Raw genomic sequence first — 14975 nt, forward strand, 5'->3', positions numbered from 1 at the left:
AACTGGGGCCATTTTCTGGGTTATGCCACACATCGCAGGGTATTGTCCTGGCTGACCTGGTGTACTGGAAATATTGTGATGTGTGGCAAAATATCGAAATAAACGCAATTTTCTTTCTTTCATAATCGCCCGCTGAGTTATCTACCTACATTAATTTATTTTCTGTTCCAGTGTACTATATCTACTACTTAACGGTCGTTAACAGTCTCTACAGGAAGATGAAGATGTACGGTGACGGTGAAACTGCCTTGCCTATATAACTTGCCTCGAAGCATACCTACATGATGATGGTCCTTGGGCCCTTGTAATTTATTTTATCTGTAACGTGTTTGGGCCCAAAATGGTCGGTCTCCTTTGTGATTTACACAAATTTATCATCATCAATAAGTATCAGCCGATGGACGTCCACTGCTGGACATGGTCTCGAACCGCCAGAATCCAGCGGCTCCCTGCAAACTGCTTGATGTCCTCGGTCTAGTGGGAGGTCAACCAACACTGCGCTTTCCGGTGCGGGGGTCGCCATTCCAGCACCTTGGGACCCCAACGTCCATCGGCTTTTCGAACTATGCGCCCTGCCCATTGCCACTTCAACTTCAACAGCTATGTCCGTGACTTTGATTCTTCTGCGGATCTCATTTCTGATTCGATCACGCAGAGAAACTCCAAGCATAGCTCGCTCCGTCGCCCGTTGAGTGACTCCGAGCCTTCTTATACCTCATTATTATTCCTTGTATTGCACAAATTACATACACAAAGTTTGAGCAGATTGGCCATAACTAAAATTTTGTTCCTAGACCCAAGGACTGTAATATTATCTAATTAATAACCTAACCTAACCTAACCTAACAGTCGTTTATATGTGTAGAAGACTGCTGGCAAACAATTGTGATCAAATACGCTTTTTATATGTTTAATATTGTTATCGTTATTGTCTACTGTTTTGTATGTGAATAAAATCTAGTTACGATTATAATAATAAGAAATATTTTTTATCCTTATTAGTCTGTTTGAACGACTCAGTATACCAGGCCTCCTTGTCTTGGTCCTTTTAGCTTAAACCCACCACGCTGTTTGATTCTTTAACTACTACCAGGGACTCTAGATTCTTTTTCTACAAACGCTAACGCTTCGAAAAGTAACAAAATGTATGCAAATGACATTCACTATCGACCAGAGCCTGTACCCATATGACACGTCGTTTCTCTTTCTACAATAGATGACGCTTCGAAAATTTAAAAAATGTATGGGAATGACATTTGATATCGACAGGTCACGTGATCAAGTTGTCGACCGGGTCTGTCATTTCCTTACATTTTGTTAGTTTTCGAAGCGTTAGCGTTTGTAGAATAGAATCGTGCCAAGTTACTTCGCCTGCCTATGCAGTAGAGAAAGTAACTTTTTCGAGCAAGTGAGATGAAAAATATTTTCAAGGGGGGATTCATGCGTTTTAATGTGAATAAAACCAATGAGTAAAGTTGTTTATTTCATTTATTTTGCAATATTAACTTCAATGCGTTCAACCAAGCGATTGTACAACAGTCAGAAACACCAAATGTCTATAAAACCAATGTTAATGTCACATCTGTGTAAATAACTATCATGGCAACATTTAAAGCATTTAACAATTGATTTATTTAGTTGGGTAATATTTATATAAATCCTTTTAACGGGTCCATTCACATACTGTACTAAAAATAATATTAACAATATGTATCTACCTAATCATATAACCCCAAATTCTCACCTTAATATATTAAATATTATTAATTTTGAGAATAATAGTTAAGTTTCCGCAATTTACGATTACAGTACGTATTATGAACGTCATACGGCAACTGTCTACATACCCATGCTATCTGAAAAACATTTTAGTACATATATAAATTCCTTTCATACAAAAATACTAAAATCACGATTAGAAAATGGAGGTTAAGGGTAGGAGAGTGAAAAATACTTTAAAACCTTTACCTACCTACCAAATATACAAAAGACTATTTAAATCTGTCAAGCCGATGATATTTTGCATGTATGTTTGATTTGGACCCTGGATATTTTGAAAATATAGTTCAATAGTTGCCTTTATTTTTGTTCGTTGCGTTTTCATAAAAAAAAACAGTAAATAGTAAGACATTCGGTATTTATAGAAATTCTGTAATGCCTTTGGGTTCTAATATTTCTAGTAGATAAATATGTGAACAGACCCTTACAATAATGTTATATATAAAAGATTTTGAGGAAACCTATTAATATAGGTAGTAGATACATTCATCGTAAAGGGATAGACGATATATAAACATCAAACTTCTAGATATGTAACAAGATATACGAAGGAAGTTTCATTTATAATAACTTTATCTCGAATTTTTAATGTTTTAGTTATGAGTAATAGATATATTTATTTTATTTGGAACTACCAAAGGAATGACTTATAGTAATATTTGTATTTGTGTCTCTCAATGTTTAGCATGAGACCTGGCAAGGCTACAAGTAAGTATTATTAATTTTATTACCATCATCGACTATTAAGTATACCGAGACACAAAAACAGAAGTGTCTTAAGTTTGACCGCTATGTGTGTCTATTTGTTAACACGCCTGTGGCATCATACCACTACTTATTTGAAAGTTGGTTTTCCAGCAATGATTCTTAGATATGTTTCATCAAAATCAGTTCAACCTTTCACAAGATATGGGAATATAAGTGGGGATGAACGGTCGAATATTTTCAACCCCTTAAACTGGTGACCTTATTTCGTTATGTTTCTTTATTGAAAGCTGGTTTTCCAGCGATGATTCTTAGTGTTTCATCTAGGGATGGACATTAAAAAAATACATCGATGTTTTTTTCGATGTAATGCATCGTTTGGTTACATCGATGGTAATCCAATGTATTGAGAAATACATCGATGTTTCTTAAACATCGATTGTTTTAGGTTAGACAGGCAGCGTACAAAAGCAGTTCTACAATCCTATAATAGCAGATTTTCCGTGATAATCCGTGTCTTTATAATGTTTTTTGCACAGACTTGAATGAACTGTTGATACAAAGGTTATAATTTTTGTAGCTCTTTCTCACTTTCTTTTTTTCAATGCTGGGGTGAAATGCTGCTCAAACCATCGACGATGCGCCATCTGACGGGATAAATACGCAGTGTGGATCCCCATTTGCGTATTCGATGTATCGAATGAAAAACATCGATATGTATTCGATGTTGAAGTATTAACAATACATCGGTTCAATACGATGCATCGATACAATACATCGAGTGTTTTTAAAACATCGATGTATATCGTCCACTCCTAGTTTCATCAAAATCAGTTCACAAGATATGGGGATGTAAGTGTAAATATTCTATTTAAATGGTGGATGTATATTTTATAGTCATTCCTCCGGTTTTATAGAGGACAGAGAGGTAATAGACACGATCTATGATCTAATTAAAGCGAAGGACGTCTTATTGTCGTATTTTTTAATTATCTCCGTGCCTACGTACACAGTAACTGTACTGAACTAGAACATGCCGTGGCCAGACCTTCCTCAATCTAATTTACTGACGACTGGGGATATGAATAATTGAATGCCCATTTTATGTTGGGGAAAATATATTAAACTTTCGTTTTGTACTTAGCTTGAACCCTGAAAACTTAAAGTCTAAGATGATAATTAGAAATGACCTTCACCCATCTGTTTAATGGATAAAGTGCTTTGATATCGAGTATAGTACGAGTACGTAAAAAAATATATTGCGAGTATTCGTAGGTTTTTTGACGACCTCTCTGGCGTATTTAGTAGTGCTGTGGATCTCAACAGAGAGGTTCTTGGTTCAATTTGCAGCTTGGGTCAGTTTAGGATTTTGAATCTACCGTGTCTAGTTACCACCCTACCGACAAAGACGTATAGCACAGCAATTAGCGTTCCGATACGTAGAAACCGTCAGAGGTATGAGTAGAATAAACTCGTACCTTCCAAATAAGCCCGCTTACAATATTTAAGACTGCATCGTCATAAGGTAAGATAACAGTCAAGTCAAGGGCTTACTTGTCTTAAAATAAAAAAAATATTGCTTAAAAATCTGCTGGTCAAACTGTTCTTATCTGTCATTAATGATAGTCTGGCCAGGAGATTTTTAGGAAACCTACTCGCAACATATTTTGACATCCTAATTTTGGTATAAAACACTTTTCATGTATTAAACAGATGGGTGAAGGTCGTTTCTTACACGGATCTTTTTTAGCAGGTTTCAAGCCATAACCATTTTAACTTTAAAAGGGCTTTAGGACTACCTCCTAAAGCCACTATGGTTAAACTCCATAGTTGCCTCCCGTATTTATCTATGGTAGGAGGTCTAGCTGGCAAATATTCAGCTTTTACAAAATGAAGAAGATCTGGCTATGACAGTCCCTCAATCTACAACTGTACAGGCAGTAGTAACTTTTAACATATTAATCGACAATAACATAGAAACATTATTGATTTATATTTCTTTTTAACACCAAATTTCGTATTCCATACTAGGCGACTGTTATAAATATAATTTTTCATAAATTTATTAAACCTGAATTTATTTTTAGCAAGTCATTTCAAGCAAATATCATGCTAAATATAAAATATATATTCGACATAACAATTGAACACAAAATATTTTTACACAAAGATTACATTCGCTATAGATACAGCAAAATTACAAATTCACGGAATTTCACAAAATAATTAGGTAATATTTTTTAATGAGCGTAAAAAGACGGCCTTATCGTTAAAGTGGTCGCAGACGAACTTTGGAGTAAAAACAAGGCAAGAAAAGCAGTAGTTACCTAATAAATACGAGTACCTATGTATATTTTTGTGAAAATCTGTGTAAATATTAATTAACAGTGCTGTGAAAAAGTGTTAGCACTTTTCCGTTCTTTATTTATTAAAGCGCTGTGGGTTAGTTACGAAAATTTAACCAGCTTATATTTAACTGTTTCATAATTATTTAACATGTAATTTTATTGTCCTGTCTAACTACAGACGTATTCAGTGACTTATTAATGCCAGATAGACGATTTTAAGTTTAATTCTTACCCTAGTTAAAAACCTTGTGCAAGCCTGCATAGACCTGAGCAAAATTTGCCTACTTACGGTTTTTTTTCGTAATTAATTTAAATTTTCGTAATAACCCCAAAAAAAATACAATTTTCGTAACTACCCCAAAGCCCTTAAATTCAAAAAAAGCTCACATTAAAATAATAGCAGCTTAGAAACTTACTAAATATTCGACACGATTTAAATGGACAACAATTTTAACATACAAATTAACAATTTTAAATAAACAATGAATAATTACTTCTTTTAAATTTTTATTCACATATTTTTTTTTTCATTTCTTCAATGAATTTAATATTTAGTAATTACGTATTTACATAATACACTTAGATAGATAGTTAGAAGGATATAGAATATCTTCGACTTGGTTCCATCGGACCATATCATTAATAAAAAATACACTAAAACAGTTAACAATGCAGTTAACAAAATAAAGGTCACTGCATACGGAACAGAGATATGAGGTGAACGGATCGGCGACGGGACGTCGTGTAAGGGTCACATTAGTGCGTTGCATTGCGCATTGCATTGCGTTGCGTTGACGCACGACTGCGCGTCGCCGCAATCGCATCACAATGCAAGAGGATAACGCACTCACCTAGTCACTTTCAACAATGATGTTGCATACGACGTGCAACGCTTTCATGTGGCATGTAATTTAAAATATATGCGAAAGGACGCAGCGCCGACATCGCTTTTATTTAACAGTCGCCGTCCTGTCCCTATTTAAGTACATATAGATTTTCGTGTGAATTTGGTATAAAACAATATTTTGTCGTCCCTTCTCGTCTGAAACAAACATATTACGTACGGCGAACTTAAAACAACGTTTACGATACATGATTTAAATATGTATGCTTTATAAAACAAAATTTCAATTTTATATAAAAGTTTATCATAAAATATATGACGGTGAAAGATTTTTAAGCAACAAGGTCATGAAATCTCATTAGACTGTGGTATTTATAAAAATGTAGTTCGTATAAATTATAAAAATATTTAGTATACATCATATAAATAATGTAAAAATATAAAATATATTTATAGATTATTATTACAGATTATAATAGAAATGTAGATTTATATAAATTTAAAATATAAGTGATATAAAGATAATACCAACTATCTTGTTAGAGTATATTGATAAAAAAATCTATAATATACATATAAAGATTTTAATTTGTATTACAAAAAAATGCGTTAAAAATACTTAGTTTCTGAAAATTTTGGCAATAACCACGGTTTAATATTAAGATAGATACCGCATGTCATCTTCACCAGCGTGGCCGCCATTTTTTAACGCCCAGCTTCAATAAAATTTGATGCGCTTTTACTTTTGATTACCTACCTGACTTTTCAAAAGTGCTTGTACTAAGCCTATTAAAAAGAAATGTTTTGATAATCGATTTTATAAGTAAATTATAAACTTACAAAATCTTTATATTACTTATAGAATCGATGATTCATAATGATGCATGGCATTATCAAGGCCATCCATATACCAAAAAAAAATACATGACTGGATTTGTTTCTATTCATTGAACAAGCGGCATCTAGCTAAATAAAAGTTCGTGGTGATTTTGAAACTTATTTCTACCCTGTCGACGAGGCAAATTTAGTTTTTGAAAAACCTATGAAACATTTCCAATGGCATTCAAAGTAGAAAATAATTAGGGTCCCTTCAACTTACTGCTACATTTACTGTGCAAAACATGACAAAATTACATTATTGTTAAAAAAATATTATTTAGTATACTGTGTATAAAAATTATTATTATTATATAGGTATATTTCGATGGAAAAGATTTCTCATAAATTAGGCCTTATAACAATACAGTAAATAAAATAAGAATAATTTACATTCTTACCCAAGTTTGTAGAGAAAAAACTATAAAAATATTCATCGCAGAAAGTTATACAGGTAGGTATATAAATATTAGATCAAAATACATTTGCAATAATCTGTAATACAATAAATAAAGAACATCAGGAGCCTTAACTTAGAAATTTATTATTCTGGAAGAGGTCCAAGGAATTGTGTTTTACTTACATTTTATTGGATTATAGGTAATATTTAGTTGCACTTTTATTGATCAATAACTCGGTAGAAACAAACCCTTTTTTTATTTAGAAATTAAATCATTATTACTCGTGCGCATTAACTTGACACGCAACCAAACAAACTGCAAAAATATCATTCGGGCCAGGAGTCAAGTTAATCTGCACGAGCTGTAGTATATCGTCATACCGAGTGAGTGAGAAATAATTATGCGGTTTGCATATTATAATCATCATCTTTGAACAGGGAAACGTGTAAAACAGTTGTAGTTATTCTCAATTCGAAATCGAAATCGAAAAAAAATCGAAATTCTCAATCTAAAACATGTAATAGAGAACATTCGCTGTCTATAATACTTCGTGGTAAAAGTCTTTGCTATAGTATTAGTAACTTTCAAATATGAAACTAAATTTATTTACAATATATAATAATAAATTAAAAAAATTCTGCTACAATAAAACTATTAAATACTTTGCAACTAAAATACAAATTGAGAAAAAACTAACGCAATTGGATACAACTCACTAACAAAACCGGAAGTATCTAAATAAATAAACCCGTATAAATATGTTGGAATCACGAAATATGCCCGACGAAATTAGTTGGGCATAATCCAAAAAATTTACTTTATCAATTTCATAAAAAGAGTAGTCATAGTCATGAAAAAGAAATGTTATTCACCCACTTACCGAATGTAAATAATTTTTTTGAAATTCAATTTGTAAAAGCAACTTAATCGCAATACTTTATTGGAATGGATGGGTATAGGACTTCTCTAATTCGGATCTTGTAATAGATAATAATAGGAAACAACTTACAGTAGTTTAAACTCTAAAATGTATCAAAAACTCACCGTTACATCCATAGAATTTTTGTTATGAGTTTACAGACTACTTAAGGTCGCTGCATACGAAACGGGACGGACATGGACGGGGCGACGATATACTGATTTCACAACATTACGTACCGTCGCCGCGCCGTCCGTCCGTCCATCGCGTGAAGTGTACACTGTCACTTTCGTATATATTTCATAAAAAAAAAATAATGTAGAGTAGTTAATAAAAAAAATTATAGAGTAGATTCATATCAAATTTAATATAAACAATATTAATTTCGTATAGTACTTACGCGGAATTAGGGTTCGAAATATATCGATATTAATTAATAAGTTAAGGATTCCTTAGAAAACTCAATTTAAAAATTATATATTTTCCAAACGACAAAAACGGTGTTGTCTATTTTGTGACGTCACAAGATTATTTGATGTAATAAAGGAATAAACATCAAACTAATTAATGACTAATTAATTTTGACAATAACTAAACCGTTTGGTCAAGGTTTAGTGTTTACGTGATGTCATGAAACTATAAGATATAGACTACCATGGCTGACAGCGTTTTGGCTCGAATAGTTAAAAAAATATTTTTAAATGATTTAATTTAATTGTCAAAAAAATATTTTTTTTTTGTATTCACGTCTCAAAAAAATATGATAATTTTATTCCAATCTAGTAGAAATTTAAGACCATTTAAAAAAAGTGTCTAGCCTATCCTATAACATGTCATATCAATCCCGCCCGAGATAAAACACGTTACGTATGCAGCGAGCCTTAATGTCTAACATCGTTTCAAAAATTACAAATTCCCGGTAAAACAGAAATAGCCGAGACCGTGACATGTTTACAACACCCCGTCTTCGTTGATTGACTTCAAATAGCTTCGCACCACGGCAATGTAGTAGAAGTTTTCAGCTGAAAACAAACAATGGGATTATATTAACACTGACTAAAATTCCATCGCCTCAAGGTTGTTTATCGGTTGGTTTTCTACAATATTTACGAGTACACAGTTTACAGATAGGTCAGGAACTTTTCTATCTAGAGGCCTTAGCCATGTGGCAAGTCAGATTCACTTTCTACGAACGCTAATGCTCCGAAAACTAACAAAATGTATGGAAATGACAGATCCAATCGACAACTTGGTCACGTGACCTGTCGATATTGAATGTCATTCCATACATTTATTATTTTTCGAAGCGTTAACGTTTGCAGAAAGAGAATCAGCACGCCACATGACTTCCGAATCAAAACGGTCTCAAGTCGCCGGCATTCAAAGGCTTCATGCAACCCGCTCGATGTCATCGATCTACCTAGTGTGCGCAGTTATAAATGTATCAGCCACAACAATGATACGGAGCCGCCAGACTACATTGGTACACACTTTAGTGTGAAAGCAAAAATTAATAAAATTTAATCCACAATCACACATTTAAGCTGGTGCTTTCCGGAGAAAAAACATAAATGCTAAAAAAATTTTTGGGATTTCCCGCACGTCTATTAGGCTCTCCAACTAATTTTAATACAGGGCCCCTCTAAGCCAATCTACGCCATTGGTCCATCTAGTGGGGGGGTTGACTAACACTACGCTTTCCGGTGCAGGGTCACCATTACACCTTGAGACCCCAACGTACATTGGCTTTTCGAACATGTGCCTTGCCAATTTCCACTTCAGCTATGCGACTAGTTGAGCGATATCAGTGTCTTTGTTCTAACTATCAATAAAATAAAACATACCTATAAAGAATGTTTGTGAAATCAAATGTCCGGCGCCCATGTGCGGCATAGATTTGAGGAAGCAGATCACGTGGAGGACCAGTACCACGATCCAGAAGATGCAGTACTTCTTTATGATGCCACTCTTCTCCTGAAAACATCAATGCATCGTGTTTCATTTCATATGCTAGGGTATGGAACTCTTACCAGAAGTCTGTGTTTCCTGATTGGGTATCTTTAAGACATGAACGAACAGACATCTTCTGGGCAAGCGTCTTCCACCATTGGCCACATTTACACTTATCATCTGGTGAGATCGTGGTCTAACGCAAGCCTATATCATGTGAAAAGGGTGTACTCGATCTGGATCTCGTTACTGATTCAGGGTAACAGCTGAAAATCAGTGCTGTGTGCTCCAGCATTTGCTTGATTCAATGCTGAACTGGTACCTTTTTCAATGTTGTGCTAAACATGACACTGTGGTCTTTGATGCTTTTACTACTTGAGTTTTCGTCTTTCCTTGCCCAGCTGGCTATATGTCTACTAAGTTAGCAAATTAGCCATCTACATTAGTAAAGGTTTATTTCATAAATCTATTTGACACTACAGTAGTACTTAGGTATTGTGGCGTGGGGCACAATTTAAATATAAACCTTTACTATTTCTTTCGTCATCTTCTTCAGTTACCTTATATACAGCCCAGACGAACACCAGGTCGAGCAGGAACTTGACGAACAGCACCACGACGAACACCACGACGAAGGCGTAGAGCACGGAGTACACGCCGCCTTCGTCGCTGAACTCACGTTTGACCAGCGACATCTCCTTCAAGTCCACCGCGAACGTTATCAGGATAACCGCCAACACGAACGTTAGGATCTAGAACATTCACAACCAGGTTGTAGTGATTCTAATAATAGAAAGAGTTACATAAATCTATACCAACTCATATGAAACAACGAAAGAGGTAGTTAGTTTGTTTGTGTGATCTCTTTAATCTCAAGAAGTAACAGTAAGATTGTGAAAATATTTTTTATGTATCTTAGCTTATCTCACTCTTGAGCAGTTAGATAGTCATAGGATATTTTTTTAAAGGCTGGGGGCAAACTTTGTATGAAAGTCTGTTATTTAATAATTCGAATACAAAGTCGAGTCGCATCTGATAATATAAAATAATATAACAAGGTTTTTAGTCGAAGGTGAAAAAAGGAAATAATTACCTACTTATATAAGTGACTTTAAGCACTCAGAGTGGATGTTCAAAGTAATCTGTTAATGTAATTTTAGGGATTGTATCAGCGTATTATAGTTTTTAATTCACAATTTTTACATTTTTTCTAAATTGTCTTGGTGAACTTTTAAATTATGCAAATGTTATGTTTAGACATCTATCTATCTACAATCTACATAATATATCTATATAGTACACATAGTACTGTTCTATACATCAATTTAATTAAATTATAACTATCAGGAACTTACAGAATTCACGACACCCAGGACGATACATCCCGTCTTCAAATCCAGTACAAAGCAACACTTGTCCAAAACTGGGAGCTCCATTCTTCCCTGAAATAATAAAAATGTATTAGGTATTTAGATAAGTTCAGAAATCTTCTTAAAATCTTCTTTTAAATAAGCGAGCTTTTACATCCATTTTTTACATTATTTTATTAAGTAGGTATTTTAAGTTTTCGAACAGTTAACGATTATAGAAAAAGAATCGACGTGTAACTTGGCTAAGAGCGGCTGTAACGGTTTGAGCAGACAGCAGACGGTACGGGGCAGCGACACGACGTTACCACGTGAGCAGTTGCGATGTAGGTACGAGTAGGTACTGACTAGATTTTTTTATTCGGCTCACTGTTGAGCGCGAGACTCTTCTCAGAATGCGAGGGGTTAGACCAAGAGTCCACCACGCTGACCCAATGCGGATTGGCGCACTTCACATAGAGAATTGAGAAAATTCTCAGGTTTCCTCACTATATCTTTCCTTCACTGGTTAAGACACGTGATATTTAATTTCATAAAATACACATGACTGAAGAGTTGGAGGTGTATGCCCTGGACCGGATTAGAACCCACGCACTCCGAATCGAAGGCAGGTGTCATATCAACTGGGCTATCACGGCTTATATTATAGTAGTAGTAATAATAAAGATTTTTTGCACAAACAGCGGACGCGATGGAACGGAACGGGACGGCGACGCGACGCTAGCGGGACGTGAGCAGCTGCGATATATACCTTCTAGTTGCATAGCAATGACAGACTTGTTTCATTGCAAAAATAGATGGAAAAAGTAAAAAAGTTGATTTAAACTGTTCAAGCTCACATTTTGTCAAGTTATTTGTGGGTAGCCTATATTTATGTACCCTAGCCTATTTATTCCTGTGGTTGGGCGTAAGGCACCGCATCATAGGACATGCTCTTGCACTTAATGCGCTTGTGAAATCAGATTGGGCACGTAAGGCAACGCATGGAAGGACTTATTCCCAGCTCTGCTTTTGTGAAATTGGAGGCATTCGTAGCTTAAACTTATTCTTCAGATTGGGTGCGTAAGGCACCGCGTGTCCGCATCGAAAGATGCAGTGGTGAAATTCCAGGTCCTCAAGGCAACCTATTCCTCAGATTTGGCGTAAAGCACCGCATTAAAGGACGTGCACCTAGCAATACGTTTGAAAGATGCGCTTGTGAAATTACAGGCTCTCAAGGCTTAAACCTATTCCTCAGATTGGGCGCGTAAGGCACCGCATCGAAAGATGCGGTTGTGAAATTACAGGCTCTCAAGGCTTAAACCTATTCCTCAGATTGGATGCGTAAGGCACCACATCGAAAGATGTTGTTGTGAAATTACAGGCACTCAAGGCTTAAACCTATTCATCAGATTGGGCGTAAGGCAACGCATGGAAGGACGTATTCCTAGCTCTGCTTTCGAAAGATCCGATTGTGAGGCACTCGAGGAACACCTCAGATTGGGCGAAGGTATGTGTTTTTAGCAATGCTCTTTTTTGGCGATAATCCACCATCTGCTAGTTTTAATAACTATTATATTAATTACAAGAAAAAGGGATATTCTCTATATCTAAATCTGTCTGTATTATGAGCACAAATGGTACCATAAGGCAGAAATAACTTGAAAGTAATGCGCAATATCAGATTAGCAAAATGCATAGAGACAAAGGCTACGCATGCAACAAATAAACTTACCATTTTACATAAAAATAGTAATTGATAACTCACAACACTGGTAATTGATAATTGATAAAATTGATAACTCAGCCCAACTGTTGCTGCCCGAGACGCTAACGGGTGTAATTTGACATCTTATGGTATATGCGAGAGCATTGTGAACTACGTCGATGTAAGGACGAGTTTTGATAATGTTGGAAGAGGTGTTAAGGGGGAGTGCTTGGTAATTGCATTTATTCGGCCAGTAAAGACTAGCCTCATTTCGTATTTCTCTCACGATGTCGGCTGAAGTGTCACTTATAGAATGAGGGCGTGTGTTTGCCAGACCTACCTCATTATATAAAAATTTGTAAGTTCAACTAGGTAGATAACTATGGAGTTTGGACCGTAGTTGCTTTGGTAGTAGGTTTTATCTTGGCTTAATATTATTGTATAAAGAATAATTAAAATCATTTGGACGGCTGAGGGTGTCAAATCCACCATCTGAATTCTAAAAACATAAGTACCATACTTGGATAAGCCTAACATACATAGGAGTACAACTTTATAAACTTGTAGCGTTTATAAAATAACAATTTCATAAGTGCTTTTACTCATTTACACTATACTAAAACATAATCGAACTTTTTTAAAAATTTTGTTTGTTTATCTATTTATCCAGGCTGAAATGGCTGAGACGAATTTACTGGGACTTACTTTTATAAACTAGAAGATAGAAGAGATGTTGAGCGACATTAAGGCTTCATTTTATCCCGGAAAAATCCACGGTTCTCGCGTGATTTGCGAAAAACTGAATTTGACACGTACAAAGTCGTGAACATCCGATTACACGTTACAATCTAGTAGCAAAATAAGTGTAGTTTCTGTTATCGATTCTATGATATTCGTACCTGCTAAATAAACATAATATACTTAAACACTTACAATACAGATAAACACCCAGACACAAGAAAATATCCAAATAAATTACACAAACATTTATCTGATTCTAGGCATCGAATACTCGGATGCAGAAGACTGGGTCACCACCGTTGCCTCACTCAGCCGTCAAATGACGATGATGTCATCACGTTGTCCCATGCTTTCCCATAGAGCTTCCCATTAAGAGGAGGCTGCGATCCTGCGCAGAGGGGCGCGCGCCATCGATCGCCTCCAACAAGCCGATCATGATAATATATTTCTATTGGTACACCATCGTTACTGTTTACTACTCCATATTATTACCCGATTGCCAAAGCGAGGTTATGTTTTTATACTTACATACTTTATTTTTGGAACGAAGTTCCTTATCGCGCGTTGCGAAAGAGGGCTACACGGAAAAAATTAAGACCAAAAATTGAACCGACTCTTTTTACCCGACTACGTAAGGAGGGTAATGTTTTTGCTATAGTTGTAAGCCGTGACCTGAAGACAGACCTGAAGGTGAGCTCCAAGGGTAGCGATGATAGCTATAGCGATTGCGATTGCGATAGCGAATTCGATTGCGATAGCGAACTTCGTTCTATCCGGGTACCTCTCAAGTTTTTTTTAGGGAATTCCTCCTTATGCCAGGTAGCGCCTGGATAAAAACCTTTCTGACACCATGCCTATGTATCCGCATTTTAGTCATAAACACGTAGGTATAACTATCTATAAGAAATTAGCGACAGTTATTATCTTCAGACGGTTTCTTCTAGAATATCATAATTTCCACATAATGTTACTCGATTGCCATATTCTTTAGATAAACTTTTATTTTCCGCTTTGCCTGCAAAGGCAGTCATATTTTGGGTTCCCATCTTAAATTCCATTGTTTGCATAATCCAAAGCAAAACAGCCAATCAAGGGTTCTGTCTATTATGAATAAATATATGAAGGAAGAACAGTATTCGAATACATTAAAGACTTCAAGGAACCGTATTGCTAGAGCCTTGTGTATAGGTATGCTTGTATCGCTTAAAATTGAGTACGTCACGCTCGAATAGTCGTTAGGCACGTATCTCTACCAACGCTGAAGCGACCGTTTCTCCAGACATTATTGCCAATATATCGTTCAAGAGCGATATTTACAGTCGTTAAAAACGTCGGGCGGTTCGGGGAAAGTGTTCAGT

At 35.5% G+C, this 14975-nt stretch overlaps 2 protein-coding genes across 2 annotated transcripts in view; one reads left to right on the forward strand and one right to left on the reverse strand.

The window, feature by feature from the left end:
* The window catches only part of LOC112054411 (uncharacterized), a 19530-nt gene extending 17600 nt beyond the window's left edge, over positions 1-1930 (forward strand). The window contains exon 5 of the mRNA XM_052886154.1: positions 172-1930. Within this exon, the coding sequence (XP_052742114.1) occupies positions 172-260 (89 nt within the window). The 3' untranslated portion in view covers positions 261-1930. The remainder of the gene's footprint in view (positions 1-171) is intronic.
* On the reverse strand, positions 1471-13173 carry LOC112054412 (uncharacterized). Its single transcript, XM_024094191.2, has 5 exons — positions 12904-13173; positions 11178-11264; positions 10383-10574; positions 9717-9846; positions 1471-8894 (listed from the first exon to the last, which is right to left on the reverse strand). Exons 1-5 carry the CDS (start codon positions 12904-12906, stop codon positions 8824-8826), a joined length of 483 nt encoding a protein of 160 aa, XP_023949959.1. The 5' UTR covers positions 12907-13173; the 3' UTR covers positions 1471-8823.
* Between the last annotated feature and the right edge of the window lie 1802 nt (positions 13174-14975).

This window comes from Bicyclus anynana, chromosome 16 (genome assembly GCF_947172395.1).
Source record: "Bicyclus anynana chromosome 16, ilBicAnyn1.1, whole genome shotgun sequence".
Lineage (NCBI taxonomy): Eukaryota > Metazoa > Arthropoda > Insecta > Lepidoptera > Nymphalidae > Bicyclus > Bicyclus anynana.

What these genes read in the sequence shown, in the direction of transcription:
- LOC112054412 (XM_024094191.2), bottom strand. An exon ending in TCGTCTGGGCTGTATATAAG is followed by an intron (nt 9,847 to 10,382) that starts GTAACTGAAGAA and finishes TGATGTTTTCAG; the next exon opens with GAGAAGAGTGGCATCATAAA. An exon ending in TTCACAAACATTCTTTATAG is followed by an intron (nt 8,895 to 9,716) that starts GTATGTTTTATT and finishes GTTTGTTTTCAG; the next exon opens with CTGAAAACTTCTACTACATT.